General features: G+C 37.7%; 1 protein-coding gene across 2 annotated transcripts in view; it reads right to left on the reverse strand.

Annotated features, from left to right (window-relative positions):
• Positions 1-2,023: 2,023 nt before the first annotated feature.
• The window catches only part of LOC124138011 (substance-P receptor-like), a 58,635-nt gene continuing 38,220 nt past the window's right edge, over positions 2,024-22,438 (reverse strand). The window contains exons 2-6 of one of the 2 annotated variants that reach the window (XR_006861587.2): positions 21,247-21,692; positions 18,207-18,308; positions 9,025-9,133; positions 3,795-4,641; positions 2,024-3,762 (exon numbers count right to left, since the gene is read on the reverse strand). Coding sequence is in view for 1 of the 2 variants with exons in the window: in XM_046504525.2 (XP_046360481.1) it covers positions 4,475-4,641; positions 9,025-9,133; positions 18,207-18,308; positions 21,247-21,692 (824 nt within the window). In the remaining variant the exon portion in view is untranslated. Of the gene's footprint in view, positions 4,642-9,024; positions 9,134-18,206; positions 18,309-21,246; positions 21,693-22,438 lie in introns of both variants that reach the window. The other variant, XM_046504525.2, reaches the window with a different exon arrangement.

The raw sequence follows: 22,438 nt of genomic DNA on the forward strand, positions 1-22,438 counted from the left end.
TGTGCTTCGTGTCATTGCTAAATATGTAGTCATTCTATGTCATTTTACATCATGTTTGTTTGACTGCTATTTACTATTCCACTCTTTATCAAAATCCAGATATACTAAACACAAACTATATATTTGTAGTTGTTGCAATGCTCTCTGCGTTATACACATGGGAACAAAACAAATGGAAAGAGGAAAGTAACGACAATCAATATTATGATCTGAAGGTGATTCTTCTATGAAGCATTATCATTCAATTGACTATATTGCGAAGATAAACATAGCCATAACTGTACAACACGATGATAAATGTTATGAAAAGAAATTTGTTAAAGCCCCATTTTGTGCAACATCTATATTATCACCATGATAACAATCATGCATCTTTTCAAAAATATATCTTTAATAAAACGTTCACTTTTGGATATTTAGTACATGTTACTTGTCATACATGTAAAGCATTACACGAAAAAAGGAAAATTGATATCGGATAATTGCATCATTTATCATATTATAATAATTCTCGTATATATAATGCAGCCAAAGTTATACATTAAAGTGCGATCACAAACAGCACATGAAGTTATCTCTATACGTGAATGTTAATATAAGAACAATGGTCACAGTAATGCATTCTCTCAAATAACATAGTGCAACGTACTTCATAAATAATATCATCACACCTAATGAAAACTGACACATACATAGCTATGTGAATAAATCTGCATAAAAACAAAACAATAACTTAGCACAATTTATATATACACAAACGTTAGTTTCATTAACATTAGAAATATAACCATTCCTTTACTTCAGTTTCTCCTGGAGACGATTGGCATCGTATGTAACTGGATCTTGGTAATGACAGTTTACATGAAAAGCAAACATGTGAACATATATGTATATAGATCTAAGGTTATAGCCAGAAAACCAATGCAATGTAACGTGTAGTGTTATGAGCAGAGGGTACAGTGCGATCTGGGGTATTTTAAACATGATGAGACCGGACAAAGAACGAATACTCGTCAAACTCGTCATCACGTATGGTGCAGCAACAAATAAACATAAATGCATGCACATGTTCTGTTACCAGCTCAGAAAGTACATGAATGTCTTTTGCAAATCATTGACAAGACAGTGATGAATATTTTCCAACATGTCCTTTGTCCTTGAGGTTTTAGAATTTGTTCCCTGACCTTCACTGTCACCTTAACTCACGACGGATAATGATATGTTAAGAGGTATAATGGTATGTCACCACGTCTGTTGTACAGTGAGCCTTGGTTAATGACATTTTTGTATGTTCTCCAGAAGCAATTATTTCACACTTCAGACAACTGCAAATGTAAACGACTCATCAGTAAAATAAACATACATCTACAAACAACAAGGAATATAATAACACAGGTATGGGACCCCCAGGAATATTTCCATCAGCGTTTAACACACAGCATTTCTAATGTTGCTGTACCATTAAAAGTTATAGAAGATCACACAGTTCGGTCCAATTCCAATGCCTTTTTTAAATGCATACAAGAAAAGAAGAATCCTTTTGGGAAACAATTTGTCAGCCAAAGGAAATGTACACGACATACAATAGGATACACAAAAGGATAGTCTCCAACATTTAACATTAGTCCAACATAGGAAAACCGAAGTCAGGCGATGTGTCGAGTTCCTCTGTGATGGTGTGTGATTAACAAAGAAAACGCCTTGGAGGATATTCACGTCGTCGACAGGTCAAGATCAAGAAGGAAGTTCTTGTTAAGCGGCCTTGCTTGATAAATGAAGGTTTTGTGTGTAAAGAGTAACTTTGTTATTCCAGATAAACATGTTGTTCTTATGGTCCCCATATACTGAATAAAACTCTCTATAAAGTAATATACCCGAGAAGATCCGGGTAGAGAATAGGTCTTCAGCAACCCATACGTGCCGTAAAAGGCGACTATGCTTGTCGTAATAGGCGGCTAACGGGATCGGGTGTTCAGGCTCGCTGACTTGCTTGATGCACGTCATCATATCTCAGTTGGGTGGATCGGTGCTCATGATATCAACCACCGGATTGTCTGGTACAGATTCGATTATTTACAGACCGCCGTCATATAGCTGGAATATTGCTGAGTGCGGCGTTAAACACCAAACACATAAACAAATATAAAGTAGACTAACTGAACACGGGGTTGAAAAGAATTAACTACTTCAATTTTCCTGTACAATCGAGGGTCAATAACATGGTATAGATAGGAACATATTTGGAAAAAAGAGACGAATACGAACTTAAACGTTGTTTATATACTTAGATAGCGATCGGTGGTTTCGCTGCGCATTTTCCGCATGTAAGTACATTTAAAGTAGAAAAATAGCGTACTTTATATACAAAATAAACATTTTGAAAACATGTTGATATGGAAATATTATTATGAGATGCAGTCTTTCATAATCACAAACGACATGTTAATTTAACTTGTACTACAGCTCACCGCAAAAAGTAAGTAAAATACTTACTCCTACATCCAAATCATAAAGGGCCTAAGGCGTGTGAGAAATCTATGACCATGAGTTCGAATCCGAGATCCGCCCTCATTATGTTTCTAGGATTGTCAGCACCATACCTGTGCTCGTGGTTTTCCCGAAAGTGGTATACTTAGACCTGCATAATTTCGAGCTTTCCTCCACATAAAGCTGACACGCCGTGAAATGACTGACATACATTCATTACCAATTTCCGTGAAACAACATTTACGGAGAGAAGTATTGCTTTAGACCTATAAGTGTAAATCGAACTGTTGAAATTAAAACTGAGCAGCGGCCCGAAACTAATACCTAGTCCAACAATGAGTGCAATATCTATAACCATTACACGTTCCCTGTTAACATTTAAGCCTTCATCATGTTACCATATGCCCAACTCACACTACGGAATATGCAGATAATGATACTACAGGAGAACAACGAGTAGTCTATGTACAAACTGACCACCCTACTTGGCATTTACCCTGTGGCTTCGGCTTTCGCCGTTTGTACATACAGTCCCAATTAAAAAATGAAAACTCCTGTTAGCACACGATCCTGTAGAACGTGCTGCTGAGAGTAATGCTGATTGACAGGCCCATCGTCCGGTCATATAAGGATTACAATATCAATATGTTCAAGGACAGTCTGTGCAAACGAAGCCACATTAAGGTGCTCGCCGAAAACATTACACTCTACCAGCTCGCGTATGATAGTAGACACTAACCCATCAATGTGAAGCATACCTAACACTTTATGTTTCAGCTTGAACGCTTTAAAGAACAAATACATAAATTAATGTTGTGGTAACACAATATTTCGGAATCCTATCAACTTATGCACTGAATTCTGCAGGTTTCGCGGGGCAGACAGATCATTACCTCGGCTTCTCGTTCAAGTATATTTCATGACTACACATTGAATTATGATATCCAGGTGCTGGAGATTACGATACGTCAGCTGTTCGCACATCAAGGTAGGGAATGATGGATTGGCTCCATTGATGCAGTTGATTTTCACGCGCAGTTATGTGACACATATATGCACTGTATACAAGTGTACAATGAAACCTCGCAAGTCTGGACCACGTTAGTTACAACAACGCCCTCCGCGTGTACAGTGTACAATGAATCCAATTCGTCTTGACCTCGTTGGTTAAAATAAGGCCTTTTGTATGTACAGTGTACATTGAAACCCAAAACGTCGGGACCCCGTAGTTAAAACAAAGCCTTCTGTATGCACAGACTACAATGAAACCCACTTCTTCTGGACCGCGTGGATTAAATAAAAGCGACAAAAACATGATCATAATCATAGGAAATCTACGAAAAGCAGAATACATTGTACGATTCAAATACATGTTTTTATTATTTACTATTAAACACTATTCCGCAGTGGACGATTTCACTGGGAATGGTGCCGTCCAGTTTAACAAGGGTTTACTGTAATTCAGTGGATAATGAAACTGATGACCCTCAGATTCGTCATAGTGCAGCGGAAACTGTCTTTGTCTCTACTTAAACTGCTATATCTGACATTTGATGCTTCCTGTGAGTTTACTAATCGTAAACACTACGTAAGTATCCTGTGTGAAAGTAATTATTTGGAACAGCTCATTAGCTTGTTAGCAATCCAACCCCAATCCATCGTATCCAGATGTACATGTAACTCAGCTGTTTCTTTGGTAGATTCGTACAGAAGGCCTCGCATCACTTCGTGATGATGAACACGTTTTGGACCAGTCGAGTGGTAAAACGGAAAATGTGTTTCCAGCGATAGACCTATTAATTAACACTGTCGAGACATGCTTTGATGTAGAGGGTACCGGATCATGGTAGTAACGTTATTCTTTTTGGATTGATTTAAATCATTTTTGTCAAAACGTGATCACTGTACTGACTATTTCACTGTACTGACTCTCAACTGTGTAGCAGGACACCAGTTTTAGACACGGCATGATCCCCGAATCACTGCTCTATACCGCTGTCACAGCCATGCCTCCTTTCACTGGACTGTCCGCACCAGGCGCTGTTACAAGCTGGACCGACGTCAAGCCAGTGCTGCTGTAGGTGCCGTAGGACTTCCCCTCTCCACAGAGGAAGGAAGGCTTCCGGGTGGCCATACCGAGGATTTTCCATAAGCCTGAATATACAAAGATGCTTCTTTTAAGAGTATTCCAACGAAAGAAGAATACATATATTTTAGTATTACATTACATATTATTATGTAACACATCTTAGTTATCGATGATGCCAGATGAACATGCCTTGAACCCTACCTCGATCTTAGCCTCAACATCTCTCTGCCTATTGTTCCTCATGATATGAACCCCGAATCCAACAAATACCAACCAGTTCTCTAATGGAGATTAGCATTTTTTAATTATTATTTAAAGTATTATATTTTGTAAAGGTGTTTGTGTTTAAATATTTGCGGCCATAACATTTCACATATACGCAGCCAGGATAGTTCAGGAAACTACACCGATTACTGAAATGGTAGTTACGAAGTTACAAAGCTAATGACCATTTGATCTGCCCACCTGTAGCATCGGTACCTGTCGTTCATGACCACAGTACAGCTGACCAGAGAAAATAACAAGGAGCTTGATCGAGGCCAGGACACGAAACTTTTCTCTCAAGTAATTTGTGGAAGAAAACATTGTCAAACCTCAGCAATACACGGGTTAATTTGGGAGGTTATCTTTTCGCCCTGTAAGATACGAAGTGCGTAGACCACTCTCACAAGTTAGAGACTAAACTGTATGGTGGGTACCCATGGAGTCAATAGCGATTTTTAAATGAAAATTTCTACCGGGTTTAATTTTCAGGGATTGGTTCCAATTATAAAAACTTAAGAACCGCGCGCATGAGCATACCTCTACTGAAAATAAGGAAGATCAGATGTATATGAGTATAGATTAAATTTGTCAAGCAAAATTTATGAGAAGGAAACTCGTTCACATAGTTCATCAGCAGGGATAAAAGTAAAGATCGTCCAGTTCAGCTACATAAAACCGCTAATGCTTTATTTTATTACTTATCAAGTCTACTAAACTTACATTATACGTTAGAATGGTCATGTAAGATTTACTCGATGGAACCACGGACGCCTGAAAAAGTTAATTAATCCGAAATTATCAAAACAATATATGGGGCGTACAGGATGGTAAAGATGTATCTTGCATCCATGAATAGAAATATCTCATTAAGTGACCCTTTGTATGCTAGTTTACGATACCATGACTGATACTAGGTCATCTTGTGCAGTAGCCATATTGCCTGACATAACATCTTTTATCTGCCTTAATTAAACTTGAAACCGATCTCGACATGGACACTGTATTACAGAAGCTTGAACTAAGGTTGTTGATCTTCCACACGACAGTTATTATTTAGTCTCGCGTCTCTGAATATAGATGGTCACGCTGAGTGAGTGTGTAAAATTGTATGCCGTTTTAGAAGTATTGCAACAATATCAAGACATGGCGCACCAAGAATGGTCTTAACATATTGAACCAAACGTGTCGAATCCATTGAATGTCTTCGCTGTGACGAGAAAACGCTATTTAAGACACAAGGCTATCTCATGGGCCCCTACCTCCACAGATAATTGGTACATGGTAAACACGACATTGACATAAAGAGTAATGGATTTCCCTGCGTGAGAGTAATAGACATGTGCAAAATAGCAGTTTGGAATGTATCCATGTCAAGGGAGACGAAAACACAGGGATATGGAACAATAGAAGATACATGTACTGTACTTACACAATTTGCCAGGGTCACAGGTTGTATTAAATTCTTCCATTAAGTGCATCATAAGTATTTTTACATAATCCTGTTCTAAACAGGTACTTGAGCATTCATTTTTTTATCATGGCCAACTAGCACGGTGTTTTGGTACTTCGTATTTGCTTCGTATAGTTCAGTGAAAACGTAAACGTATCGGACCTCCATCACTTTGGGATTTCATCCCACATCATGGTGATTCATAACCTTAACATAACTCAAATTTTGTCTCTCAGTCGCGTGTCTATGTCTGATTGTACTGAACATCATAGTTTAATACAAATGAAAGCGACCGTTTGCTTTACACTCATATGACAATAACAGTGCCAGTGACACCTACGTGTGGATATGTTTACCCTTTCTGCTTGCACGGTTAGTTAAGTAAAGAAATAGTTCATTTCATTTCAAGATTCTTTGCGATAAATCTGCAACTGTATTGAGCAACAAAATGCCGTACGCATGGACTTACTTCCTAACGCGTCAATATCAAGGTTCACTTGAAATAAAATCAATTACGCACATCTTATCAATTTAATTTGGCTTAATGAGTATCCCTTATACATGACTTAACCGCACACGAAAATTTGTACTGTTGTATTTCGGGCGTGAAGAAACCTAATGAAATATATTTCCCAACCAAACAGAATACAATGACACAGACTGCTATATGGGACTTAGTACTTATGCCATTGATGACAATTGTTCAGTAAATGACGTCATTTAAGTTTACACATACAAATTTCTTACAAAAGAATGCATAATAGTTCTATTGTACAGATTCCAGCTAATACCTATAGTTGAAAATTGTGGAGCACAGAGTGCTAATAAAGAGTACTGCTGTAATAACACATTAAAGCAATATAGAACGAATGAGCATTATGGGCGAGAACAGCCATACAGCTCGTTACCGTTTAAAACGAGTTTGGCGTTGAGATACCAAATATAGTAATAATAATGTCGAGTCTAAGTTTGGAACTCACGACCTATTGTTGAACAAATTTCCCTCTTAATGTATCATGAGTACAGCTTATGATATTATAGCATCGGAATACCAGTAGCCGGCCTCGCATTTCTCCTAAACAAGTCAATAATCTGCAAGACCAGCATTTCACATATGTCAGGCTTGGGGTACTAAGATCAGCATCCTATTTGATTACCTTTCCAATTCTACTGAAGATAGCTATGGGTATTACCGAACGTATCATATCACGTTCACTAGTCGTGGACCTAAATGCGATAAATGATGTGGAAATATGAAATGTTTGTATTATGGCACAATAAAAGGAAAGAGCTCTTTGTGGCCCACCGGATGTGCAAAATTAATCAAAACGTTTAGAAATTCATAAGAAAATTATCAGATATGCTGATGAAAATGAATCCAGTGACACGATGGCGCAGTTTCTGATTTTGTTATGATGGTAAATGTTTTAATGTGTCGGCCAAAACATGTATTTTGCAGTTCACTCGGTATAATCGATAAATGTTACGATGCAATTTAAATAAATCTGCCTTTTTCACCCACTTTAGCTATATGTGTGCATTTGACCATGTCATGTAAAAAATGAAAAAAGGCTAGGTGTCAGTCATTTGAACATGTCTAATTACTTCAAACCAAAATTTCAATGCTTTCTGTCACTTTAAAATATTACATTTCCATTCGGCAAAGAAGGCTCTTATTCTACCTCCTCCTTTTCCTTTGTTGCTTCCAATGAACGTGAAATGGTCCATTACAATATGTTTCCAGGTCATTGTGAGTTATTCTTGGAAACTAATGGAAGTATGCTTCTACTCTTACATGTAGAAGACTCATTTGTGAAAAAGGGATGCCCCATTGCATAATACTGTATGGGATCTAACATAAACTTAAATGACGTCATTGCTGAACAAATATCGCCATTGGTAGTCGCTGCCATCGTATTATGTTTGGTTGGGAAGGATAATTTAATTTGGAATTGTTATCCCCACAATACGAGTATAATTAAAAGTGAGAGCAATGTGCTTACGGTGCATTTCGTGTGTGGATCAGTCATGTATGGGATAATCATTAGACCACAATAAATCGATTACTGGGTGCGCCTGATTCTTATTCCAAATGAACCTTGGTAGGGAAGCTTTGGGGAGGCTTTAGCCCCGGGTGAGCGACATTTTGTTTCTAAATACAGTCATTTTATCCCCATTATAGATTCATTACCAAAGCAAATTTAAGAAAAGAAAAAAATATGGCAGAGAAGAAAAAGACTTTTTAGGGGCTAATCCTCACTACCGTGGTATCACCCCTTGTGCTCGTCAAGCAAAAGACCCGTTTTCGATCTTCAAAATGTGTACAAAATCACGTCCATTCTTTGTGTTACTTGTCTCTCATTCCTTTCAACACACAACACACAACAAGGGAACATAATGCGTAATAGTTTCCTAAACACTCGAGCATGACCATGATACGAACCAGCAGATATCTATTCTCATACAAACACACATTTTACCATCAATGATGTGTTTGCGGCGAAGCATATTATTCATGATTGAATCTGACTGCATCATTCATCAACAGAATTGCATTTAGTAATTGATTATGTGCATCACTTTAACCAACTTAACTTCATGATCTATAATTATAAGATACATAATTATTTATTTTGAGCACTTATCAAAGCAGTCAAACAGGCGTCTTTTCCACTTGACTTGTGAAAACGTAATTCACATTTTAATGAATGGCGCTTACCACTTGAGTACTCACCTTGTTTAAAATTGTCATTAAACCCAGCATAAATTAGTGGGTTAAGAGCGCTGTTGCAATATGCAAGATACCTGGCTGCAAATTCAAACTTCGGATACCATTCTCCCATCTGAAAACAGAATCAACCGAAAATGAGTGTTCTTGTTATATCCCGATGTATCAGCTTAATGTGGGAGGTATTCCCGCAGTGGTGAAGATCTCAGACATTTATCACTTTGGTGAAACCCACGAGCACGGGTACGGTGATGACAAACATAGAAACATAGTCGGGGCGAACCGGGATTCGAAACCACGATCATATGTTTCTGGTGTGCCAAAGGGACGCAACTCTGCACAGCGAATTGCGGCGCCTTTGATGACTATAAATATAAAAAAAACGTCAAATGTATCCATAATGAAGAAGAAATGAAACTTGTCAAAAACATTAGACGCTTCTAATTAAAATATATTTAAAAACGAGAACCATTATCTTTCTTTTCAGGAAATCTTCAATTTTTACAATATGACAAATGTTTGAAATAAACACTCTACGCTTAGTTTTAACATGTAATGTGATACTGTGGGTCGGTAGATCGTGTTAAGAGACCAGCGTTCAACAAAAGTGTAGGTTCAAGTATACATGATTGCCAACCAGGGTGAGTGAGATTATCTACTAGGTAGAAGACATGCCATTCTAGCACACTGAATGTCAACGAATGTATACGAGAAAAACCTCACAATCGGATTGCAATGCGGTACCACCGGTGGATCTTTGAGGACACCTTGTCTAGTGATAAGAAGATTTTGTGATCTCGACGTGGCTTCTAAAGACATGGCAATTTCCATATTGACGACACTGAGTTCCGTATAAGGTTCGTTCCCCCAAAACCCTAGCACATCGTCTGACAACATTGATATTATATTACGTGTAAGAATAGAATATATCCAATATCTCCTTTGGAATATTTTTATACGATTCAGGTATCGCAATAAATGGAGAACGATGGCAAATCCAAGAATCATGGTTGGTGTTTAGACATTTTACTTTAGGTGATGTCAAATAATGTAACATCAAACCTCAAGTTGAACATAATACGGGAAATATTTGGTAGAGGTATTCTGAGCTGATGCACTAGCAATTGACACCATGTCCAATAACACATAAGTGCCAAATTATCGTCACATATTTTGCAGCTCATTATTGTATGACAATAACGCTTCAATGACATCACGACTACCTGTAAATAATTGAGTTTGGACCAGACAAGAACGGTGACTATCGACCAGGTGACTACATTGTAACAACTTTATCCCCATGTCTGTCGACTGGCTCTGCATTCCGAGCCACCTCGAATGTTTATCGCGCTAAACTGAAGTCAAATGGCATACGTTTGAATTACTCTGCTATTATATTTTGTGAAATTTCTGATAAATTGGACTTTTCATGAAGTTTTAGATAAAATTGCTGACTTTAATGTTGGCACCGCAAAAATATAATTTCGCTTCTCGTTCTTTCATTCATATTTCTATATGTCATAGATATTTGTTATAACCTCAAGCGCAAAAGACAGTATACACCCATGTTTGATTATGGTTGCAAATCAAACTAATTCGATGGTGATGTATTTGATACTGGTCACAAAGTTGTGTTGCAGTGTTTCGTCTCTTTTCAGCCTAGCAACGTTTGTAATTGTTTCGTCAAACCAATTTTCAAGTGAATAATATCTTTTTCTCGGCAGTTTATGTACAATTAGTACTTATCATTTCAAGTGTATAATATCTTTTTCTCGGCAGTTTATGTACAATTAGTACTTATCAGAGTTGCTAATGAGCGTAAGTGCGTGATAGTTATTACTTGCCAGAATGACAACCCTGCAAACTTATCAAAACAGTAATAACCAAACATTTTAAGAATATTAACTGCGTTATGTGTAGTTTTTATTAATTAAAAATTAATGAAAGCGGCCAAACGGCAATTACTAGAATACTCCTTTTCAATCATAATAAAACTTGATTGTTTTGGGTATTTATGTCAGGAATAATAACTGCAAAATTAAACGGAGCATCCTAACTAAATTCACAATGGACTCGCATACACAGAGAACGATATTGTGAAATATGGGAATGATATTTCTGAAACTGGATGAAGATAGCATTCACCTCCCAATCTGTAACAAGATCTGACAGTGAGATCCGCAGTATGGCTGGTTTAATATGTACAAAACTGAGACGTTATTAGCGTTGAATGCCGCGACAGTATTTGAATTCCTAGACTCTTCTGTTACGCTGTATAAAGTCTGGAGACTTCGATCTAAATTAGAGTATTGTGATCCTCAACAATTGAAATCATCCTGTAAGATAACATCTAATTAGGTATAGGTTATAATTTGTCTGAGGTGATATGTGGAAGATGTCACCCTCGTGTATTTTGATATCAAAACGAGCTAATAAAAGTGTAATACACCGAGATTAGTTTTGATATATTTAATATAAAAATAAACGAGGGTGAAAATGTATTTATCAATCAAAATCATTCTTCCAAGTTGAACTTTATTTAGTTTGTAAACAGTAATAGTAACAGTAACAGTGTCCTCAATATAAAAGGTACAGCTTACCCGCTTCAGAAGGAGAGATTAGTGATGTCATTTGATTGTCTTGTAATGGTAAGCGATTACGTCGCAATGGTCTGCAAAGCATCACTGCAGCGAGATCTCGGAGATATCGCTTGATCTCACCCAAGCGGTATCTCCTGTGGAAGTCAGTTTTGGATGATAAATGTTTCCAAATGTCTTAGCGAATATCATGGTTCACTAGACTACGGCTCCTCAAACACGTTTCCAGTCTTGAAGAGATCGGCGTTAAACCCAAAACTCACACACTCATAGTAAAAGTCCATGATTTGTTAGTTCGGACTTTCCAGCATCCTTAATTACTCAGATCTCACAGTTACCGTTCAAATAACTTTCTCAAAATGGCGCCGACTATAGATAAGCATTTCCTGTCATTTGCTTATAGTAAGTGTTTATATATTGTAATACATCACACAATGTAATTCTTTCTGCAAATACCTTTCAGTTCACGTTCTGAAAGATTTAAAACGTCAGCGCCAGAGAATAATCAGTCGGAATAATCAGATTATGTGCTGAAACAGATTCCATTAGGCGTAAAAGGGAAAATAGTGATTGAAACAATATGAATGGATAACTAAAAATCAATGATAACTCGCGAAACAGCGTCGAAAATATTTTCTCACAATATGGTTGTCTTCGGCATGACCTTCACTTACATTAACGGAAAGGCAGGAGTTGCTCCTTTTCATGAACACCTGGTGTTATGAGTGTAAGCATTCCATTGTCTCACGAGTGAAGATCTCTATGAATTGGGCACTCCTGGACCCACTTGCACAAAGCGATCTTAGCGCTAAGATTATCGTAACTCCCATACTTTAACATAGGCTTACAATAGTCTTAGCGCTAAGTCCGCTTTGTGCAAGTGGGCCCTGATTAGATTACTTTGCGGTGTCCGGCAACAAACAAACACTTTCATCTTTAATGTAAAGTGTGTGAGTGGCGGGCGCCACCCGACAGGTGTATCCTTTTCCTGAACACCTGGTGTCATCACTGATGTTCAGTGATGCATTCATATAATTTTCGTCGCTATTTTGCCTTGCGTCCAATGGAATCTCTTTCGATTTATAATCGAGACTGGTTGTTCTCTGGCCTTCACGTTTTATATTTATGTAACGGCTTTTGTTCCCAAATGTAACTTAAAGATGAATCTCGTACGGTACATTTTCAGACTTCTAAGAAGGTTCTAATTCGACACATGTACATATATTTTTTCCACGTTGCTGAAAAATGCAACCGGAACTTACTGCGGAAACAAATGTTCTTTCTCGAAGGCCTAGGCCTTCTACAATATAAAGCTCTTCATTTCAGCAGAGAAACATATAGATCAAAGCATGTCAGTACAGCTTCTTTAAATTGTTAATCATTAATCTATAAGTTTCTCGATAATTATTTGTACATACTTTATGTATCTTTAATGTCTTTGGAGCCAGGTTTTACACATTGCAATCGAAATCATGCTCACTTTTCCCCCTTGTTCAGTCACATCTATCAAACATCTGATCGCCTGGGAAATTCACCTGGTATTAACTGTACAACGTTGCCTTTGACTATGTAATAAAATTCTATTTCACTTTGGACTATTAACCTTTAAACTCTTCATTCGGGAAGGCAAAGAAGATTATGCCGTTTGGACTATGCACGAGGAATGCTGTCCAGATGGCCCACAAGAAACGTCATACACAGTTTTTTAGAGTTTAGCTGTCAACCAGTAAATTCAACGTAATAGATCGCTAATTGATACCTGATATTATCAATTATTTTAATGATTAATAAAGAGACTTGTGACCTATCAAGAAAAAGGATTAGACATTAAGCCGCGTAATCAACTTAAAGACAGATCAATATCCTATGAAAATTACATTAATAAATAACTGTTGAAGCACTCGCACTCAATCGTTTCCATGATTTGAATAATTCAATAACTACTTAATCTTGCAGTCTATGTTTGGGAAAACATGCATAGTATCTTGAACTTCTCTCATTACCTCACAGAAAAGTTAACATATAAATTTCCATATAAACTGAGAAGTAAATGAAACATTAACTTGGTATATAATCATCATCCTACTACTAGGAGTGGTATCTGCAGTACTTGTACATGTGCTACTACTACTACTACTACTACTACTACTAATAATAATAATAATAATAATAATAAAAGTAATGATGAAAACAAGGCATTCCATGGGTTTCTTAAACGAACCAAGGATGTAGGACATAATGTCAATGTCAATGTTGAATTTGTTGATGGTTCGGTACTGCTGGACGGTACAGAAATAAGTGGCTATCAGAACGACCACTGCATCGAGTTTATGTGCAGTGTGTTTAGAGGATCAGCAACTCTGCAGAGTCCTTCGCTTGAATAAAGTCTGCTGGCCTGAAAAGTGCAACAGAAGGCTTTCTGTTTGCTGCTCAGGACCAGTCACTTCCCGCTCTAAAACGTTAATGTGTGATTTTGCATTAAAATGTACAAATGAAATGTAGAATATGCAATGGATTTAATGAGACTGTCCAACACATTGTCAGTGGATACCCAGCTTTGGCACAAACACAGTATCTTAAGCTCGATCATTTTATTACCGTCTTCGCCATGCTTGTAATTTTGACACAGATGTCCATCCATGTTACGACCCAAAATATGTAGAGGGCGTCATGGAAAATGATAAATACAAAGTTCTTTGGAATAGGTCCGTATACAGCCTCAGATCTATCAAGGCCAACAAACCTAATCTTGTCCTTTTTGATAAATCCAATGAAATAATGTATGTCATTGAATTTTCTGTTCCTCTTGACACTAATGACATTGACAAGATTCAGAAAAAAGCATGGCAAATATGCGAACATCGCTTTCGAAAGACCGCGCTTACATCGCAAGTACCAAGTTGTTCGACTCCCCACTGTTCTCGGTGCCATAGGTTTGGTACCTCCCAATCTGTTGACTGACGCTGGGAGAGTATCCAGGTTTGCTACCAGGAATACAGCCCTTCTGGCAATCTGGGTTAAGCAGAAGGTTGCAGTGTTGGAGAGTTTGCAAATTCTCCGACAAGTTATGAGCGGGTTTGACAAAGCAGCGCTTCCCGGGAGAAGTCCCATTCGCTGTCTTGGGTGCGTGTAGAGGGGCCGAACCAGCCTGACTGTGCCAGGATCACCCAAACCCTCTTTGCTGCTTTTTTTATTTTAATCTGTACACAATAATTATTTTTTTAAATCACGATTAATAATTATTTCGTAAGCGATAATTGGCGTCTAATTTGTTGCATATTCCATTTTATAAGAACGAGAAACGAATGTGGATAAGAAATGAGTGAGCATGGTTTAAACAATATTCCAGTAATATCAAGGCGGTGGCGGAGGCTTCACACAACGTACCCATGTGGGTTTCGAACCTGGACCTTCGGCGTTGCGAGTGAACGCTTTACCTATTAAGCTTACCACCGTTCCGCTAATGGTCTTTTATGAAATTTGTAATGTTGTCAAATTACTGTTGTCGGTGTTCTTACCTTTTGTTTTATTAACTGTATTGATGTTTGCAATTCATTAACCATGACCCAGAACAGGTAAGCAATTATCGTTTAAGAAAGCATTTTCTTTCCTATTTAGCAAAAAACGCGTCGTCCAAGACACACATCTGACCATTTCGAATAAAAAACCCACTACATCCTGTCAATAATATTGAATACATAAAACTTTTTTCTCTGACTCATGTAATTATTTGGCAATGAATGCGTGCATAATGCTCGTTACATGAGCTCCACCGTTGTACACTAGCTGTTTATCATATTATGATCATTACGAAGGTAAACATTATTGTGTGAATTAGTTTACAATACAAGCAAAGGTCTTTCCGTGCACAATTTGTCAGTACAATATTAAACACTTAAAATATTTTTCTCTTGTTTGATTACGTATTATTAACAAAGAAAGCGTGCCAAATACTAGGAACATGAGCTGCACCGTGGTAGGTGTTTATTATCCAATGATTATTACGAAAGTAAATATTATCAAGTAAATTAGTTTCCAATACAAGCGAAGGTCTTTCCGTGCACAATTCGTCGAGTTCAAGCAAACCTATGATGTCATAGAAGCTCTTGTGCCGGACTACCAAGACGGAAAGGAAGAAGAATCAGATCTTCTTTTTTTTGTTCATAATCTCGATGACTTGTGCGTTAAACAAAGTGGACTTATGACAAAATGCAACTTCAAAGTGAGCTAATGAGCATACAATTATATACGGTTGTTGTAATTAGATTCACAGACAGTAGAGCCGCTAAGCTTTGAGGAATTACCCCCTATTGGTAATACAAAGAAAACACTAAGACTGGCCGCGGTGACCTCGTCTGGTTCATCTTTCGATGCATTGGGGACATCGTTTGTCTTTCCGGAATGGCAGAACCAGACACAACGTTGTCAGTGTGTTGAATGTAAGGACACGGTGCTCAGAAATCGTTTGGTAGATGTGATATCTCCAAATGCCACTTTAGAAGCTGCGGTATCAATGAAGAGTTGAATGTGATGTTACGCTCGTCAATTGTGGTCAAAGGCATAGAAGTGCATTGGCTCTTATCAAGCTATGACAGAGTCTTAGTGCTGCGCAAAGTCGCTATTTATTTCACTTGTATTGATATTCATGAATGGGTGATGAGTTTCAATCCTCTGTCTTGCCTTTCAAGAAATCGTTCGCTTTATTTCACTCTGCTCTGAATTTTCTACCTTTTTATGGCTTTTTGTACAAATATCAATGATAATTTTCAGAAAGAGATATAATTTGTCCGTGCTACGTATGGAGATTATTACATTTGTGTGTGAGCATACTGATATTCAGAATTGGTGTATTGACCGAGAGAGAGGGGAGTATGGTTCACATACAAAATTGCAACCATTTCAGAATTCTCAACATTACATTAAGTGCTGTAAAGAAGTTGTGTTGTCCATAATGAAGACCGTATCGAGAAGGTTAAAATGACACGTCATTATCTTGAACCGCTAGATAAAAACCGCTAGATTATATAACATAATCTTTTTATGAAACTCGTGTTAAATTTCGATATTATCGACGATGTCAATCGGTAAGTATCAATATTCTATCAAACGGGTACTCATGAATGTTATAACAATAACAACAAATAAAAAGTAAAGTTTAAGATATGACTGATTTGTGTTTTCTTTACCCTAATGATTTAAGAAAAAAAAATCCACATTACCATGTGTAAATTACTACCACTCATGATCAAAAGAAAAACATAATTTGAACAGCTTCGCATGTATTGTATTGATATGGTAAATACAATCAAAACTATCGATATTCCTAACTGAAATCGATACTATTGATCAGAAACTGATTTAACAATCGATTTATTGACTTTAAGTGCTTACCAATAACAATATATCGATCTTTCGATTTATAGTGACACTCCTACATTATACCGTCGTTTTATTGCTGGAATAGTGCATTGTTGAACAACATTCATTCTCCTTCAAACCTGACATACTTGTTGTCATGACACCGAGTGAGGTTTCGCGTCGCGTTATGCACTGTTGTTTTACAGATACACGGGTTTGAATCTGTCTTGGTCAATAGTCATCAGAATTACTTAGCAATGATAATACCAACTTACTTTAATACATGTATATGTATTATATATGCTATTGCACCAGTGTATGGTCTTACCGATATGATATTTTGGTATAAAAAGAATGTAATAATTAGATCCACATAGTACATGTGTACAGATTGTATCAGTCTTACAGAGAGTCGGCTATAGGAAATGTCGGATACAGCTCGTTCACATTAACTGACTTCAATGATTGAAGGCACAAGCAGAGTCAGTCTATCTTTACCAATATTCTCGCATTATCACATGACGAGACATTTGAAACGGGCTTAACATATGGGGTACGAACCCGGAACTTCGGCGGGATGAGTAAACGTTTAAATGATTAAATGTGCCAGCAATTTAGATGTTTATCTAAAGGATAGGAAAGAGGAGGAAGTACCGCTATGTGGATAGCGGTATTGAGAGGGAAAAGCAGGAGTTGTTGGCAGGGCTCAAGTCACCAACAGAATATGCTGATTCTGTGGCAAGATTTATTGGTTTGTGAGTTAAAATGTATGTGAAGTGTAGATAATTAATTTAATTTCTGACTTTAAGTTTATATATTTTGTATGTATGAACACATGTATGATTTATAATGTATGCTGTATGTACATGAGAAATAAAATAACGAAAGTCATGTTGCCCTCTTTTAAATCCCTTTTTAATCCTCATAATCCCTCTATTGTATACTTGTCAGTATTGGTTGGGTAATTTTTAACCCAGTACAATAGGTGCCGGCAAACCGGGGTGTCCCCCCACAAGGCTATCACGCCGCCACTTTTGCGCTGGTTTCAGAAAAGACACAGCCAGACCGCGTTTTGTGAGCCTGGGGTTTTTTTAAGTCTGTTTGTCAGTAACCCCCGATCAGTGGCAATCAATGCGTTATTTATGTGCATATTTTTCTACATATCTGATTCTTAATGTTCTCCCGGAGACTGATATATCAGGTGCTATAGTGAGAATAGTGAAGTCAACGTACCGGGAGCCTCTCTGAGCGATGTTCTGTGTAGAGCAGGTACACCTGGGTGGGCAGCCAGCACACAGCGAACACCACAAGGATGACAATCAACATGAAGATCACCTGTACAACATTGGAACTGAGTGTTAACATGAAGATCACCTGTACAACATTGGAACCTAGTGTTAACATCAGCCACTTATAATTAACAAACGTATGGAGTATCAAAACGAAGCTCATGATCACCTGCAAAGCAATTACACTCATGTTAGTTATTACCTTAAAGATCTGCTGCACAACATACCAGTCGAGTGTATGATAAATGACCCTTTTGGCCTAACAGGACCTGAATAATGTAAGGAATTAGCAAGACGCTTAGAATCATCATAAAACATACCTGATCTGTGCATACGGATGAACATTTCAACACGTGCATGTTTTGGGCTTATAACAACGGTGAATGAATAGGTAAGGCTAAATGTGTCGAAGAGGCTGATTTTAGACGTTTCTGGAAGCGCTTTCATTAATCAAATATTTGAGGATGACCAAGTCTTTGGTCCAAGGACATACAGATGCCATGTATATGGTCAACAAACCATCTTGGATAACGAACTTGAAATTTAAAAGATCTTACTCTTTTACTCATTATATTTGATCATGCCATAAGTCCGAATTTGCAAGAAAAGCAGTTAGCCATTTGAAAATGTCTGGTAATTTCATACTAAACTTTTTAATATTTCTGCAACTGTAAAATTTGACATTCCAGTGGCTATAAAGGGCCCTTATCCTATCCGATTGTAGCTAGTACCTCGAAGGATTTGGTCAGCGGCACACCAGTTACTGTCTAATACTTTTCCGGCAATCGTCTACTACATGTGTGCATATGTATAAATGGAAACAGCAGTTTCACAGCGATAAAGGTGTGAATGGAAAACAACATGGAAAAGAGTAATATATCGCAGAAACATTTTGACTAATAAATCGTAATCCTGTTGAATAAATAGATTCTGCTAAAGAAACCATAGAATGAAAGAGTCATAACAGACAAATCTAAATGTCATTAATTTTCAATAAGTAAACTAAAGAGAAATGAAACAGAAATGAACATTCGAAACATATGCATAATAGAATATAAAAAAATGCGTAGAACCGATGTTTTCGAGGAACTGTGAAGATAATTAATATTTAAACCGACTGGGCTAATCGTGTATTGTCGGATAATATATCAAAGCTCGCGGAAACCTCACCGTGAAATACTACGATGGAGTAGTCACCAAAATGTTGATTTATCTTATTACCTATTTCGATAATTTTTACTTCCTTAGCTCTGTGGTTAGTGTTTAATGTCCCCAGACGTGAACCATCCATTTCTGATTTATGAAGTCAACTTCGAATGAAAATTAGTTCCTCGACGAACACCACACGTCTAACCGGTTGTCCTGATCTTTACGGTCGTAAAATTAAAGCCTTTGTAAAACTGTGGAAAGGTCTCTTCTTGCAGTCAAGTGCAGTTATAAACAGAGTTCATTAGTTGGACAAAGCAAAAAGGGGAGACAAGGATATTGAATTGTTTATCCAAAACGGGACTTCGAAATCGGCTTACCATACACCATCGATCACATGGAGGCAAGATGCTGAATTGGAAGAAGAATATGTGGTGCTTAGGGTTTCCTAGTCTCCGGCTTAGATATTAAATTAGCACACGTTTGGTTTACCATGTAATGAGAACCGGCTTAGGCTGGCAAATAAAATATTCTGCACGATACAGCAGTCTGCACTGAGGTTATTGCTAAAAGCAAGAAATGAATTTTCAGCGAGCCAAAACAGCATCCTTGATAGTGTATTGATTTTAATATAGATGATCTATAGGCGGACACGATGGATTAAGAACTTTAGTCGTGTCGATCACCAGCCCTGGATGACATGCTCTTACACTATAATCGAGATGTATGTCCAGGAAGCCAAGGCATACCGACTACATGTATTTATGCCATAGATTTTGTTGTTCATTTTATGACATGGACGGTCATATTGACATGCATATTTGAGAACAGACAAAATGCTTATAAAATTTATTTTGGTGTGAATCTTTTTCATGACTGGATTATCAGATTTAAGTATCATAACAGTCAGATCTGTGGATGAATTTGTGTTAATTTGAAAAATCCAACTTCTGTTTTTGTCCCTGTTTTAACAAGGGAGAGCCTAAACTATGAAATGCTAAAATATGCAATTAAAAAGTAAATCCCTGTTCACTCATTCGAAATCGCGACCATCGAAAACGTATCGAGGTATCAGTAGTTCGAGACAAGCAGAGATTCATATATTCCATTATGTTGAAAATTATTCTGTCGGGACCATAAAATTCCAACATCTGTTTAGCTCGACTTCAGTGAATGCTTGCTTGAGTCCAATGATACATCTTTTTGAACACACACAGAACACTTAACACTGTCGTTGAAAATATATCAGTTAAACATGGTTACTTATTAAGTTATATATTTCATGCGTACTCACATCTCAAACAATATGTTGGGTTTTTTCATCTACTTTATCGCTAATTCAAGTATATGTTTCGCTTTGATCCTGTGCCTTTCAACCAATATGAGTGGCGCTAAATGTTACTGCTTGTAGTCTAACGTTCGAGTACAGGTACATGTAGTTCTTGGGTGATTCCCGTTTATGTAAATGGTCCGTATGTCTCGACGCTTATCATTGGTTCCTTCGGGGTTCGAGATAAGATGGTTTACAAGCACATTGTTATAACATGTTGGTACCAAAATTGATACATATGACGTTGTTCAAGATTTTTTCTGAAATGCAATTTCACATTATCTCAGACACATTTCCAGCTAAATAGTGATACAGCGAACCCCCATTAATCTGGACAAACCATTTCCAGAGATATTGCCTCGAGTACCGATTAAAGATGGGTACGTAGTAATGCCATTGTTATTAATTATGCATACATATGTTTGTTCTATGTATAAGATTTTTAGCAGTAATCGCCCTGGAGGCAGGGTTTCCGGATTAACAGGGTTTCGCTGTATATGTGTCATACCTTCTTCCTCGCTCTGTTCTGGCCTGAGTTGTTACGTGGCACATTCTCCCCTGGGGCAGTTTGTGTTTTGAGTGTCCAGATGATGACGGAGTACGCCACAGACATAACCAACATAGGCATAAAGAACAGCACAACGGAGACACCCGTATAATAAGCAGTTCGCCATGGCATTTCAGTCCTTGTTGTATTCGTGGTTGGGTCCAGAATCTCCTCCACCGGCCACTCATCGTCACACCAGAGTTCTAAATGGTCCTTCCACTGACGTTTTTTTAAAACTCGGAAAAACAGCAAAGGAGATCCCACTATCACCGAACACAACCATACAACTATTATGGAGGTTTTAGCTTTTCTCTCTGACATATGTGCCTTCATGGCAAACACAATTCCAAAGAATCGGTCGTAGGCGATCAAGGTTAAGGTCAGCACACTGGCAACAAGGGAGAGAACTGAAAGCAATGAGATGAAACGTCAGTTATCTATTGAAGCTAACATAATATATGAATTACACAGGGAAATATTAATTGAGACCAGGAAAATGATGACATATACATATAACACAAACCTATCGTAATATATAACAAAACTTTCCTAGCATTTGGAATTCAGCTACGTCTGAGAATATCAATAATAATTTAAACCAGATAAGACTGACGACGGTATTCTTCCCATGCGGGTAGTGTTCAGAATTATTTGAATTTTGCTTTCAATTCTTCAAAAAACGTGTCTTTGATAAACTGAAGCTCTTTATTCTTACAAAGTTCAATCAATGTCAATAGTCACTGTTACTTGGGTTGTTGAAGACCAATTCTAACCCGGATCTTCACGGAGTAGTCACAGTTACTGAAGAGTGAGTGAGTGAGTATGGTTGTACGCCGCTTGTAGCAATATTCCAGCACTATCACGGCGGGGGACACCAGAAATGGGCTTTACACATTGTACCCATGTCGGGAATCGAACCCGGGTTTTCGGCGTGACGTGCAAACGCTATAACCACTAGGCTACCCGACCGCCCCCGCCCCCCAGTTACTGAAGACCGTATGTGGTGTGCATGTGCGTAGTCCAGCGAATCCTCGTTCAATAGATTCTCTTCTAACTCAATATATCGATGTAAGAAATCATACCAGCCGATAACTTGATATGTACTGTAACTTTAATATACGTGGGCAGAGGGATTTATGATCAATATGGAAAC

The sequence above is a fragment of the Haliotis rufescens genome, unplaced genomic scaffold (assembly GCF_023055435.1).
Source record: "Haliotis rufescens isolate VD_foot unplaced genomic scaffold, xgHalRufe1.0.p SCAF_40, whole genome shotgun sequence".
Taxonomy (NCBI): domain Eukaryota; kingdom Metazoa; phylum Mollusca; class Gastropoda; order Lepetellida; family Haliotidae; genus Haliotis; species Haliotis rufescens.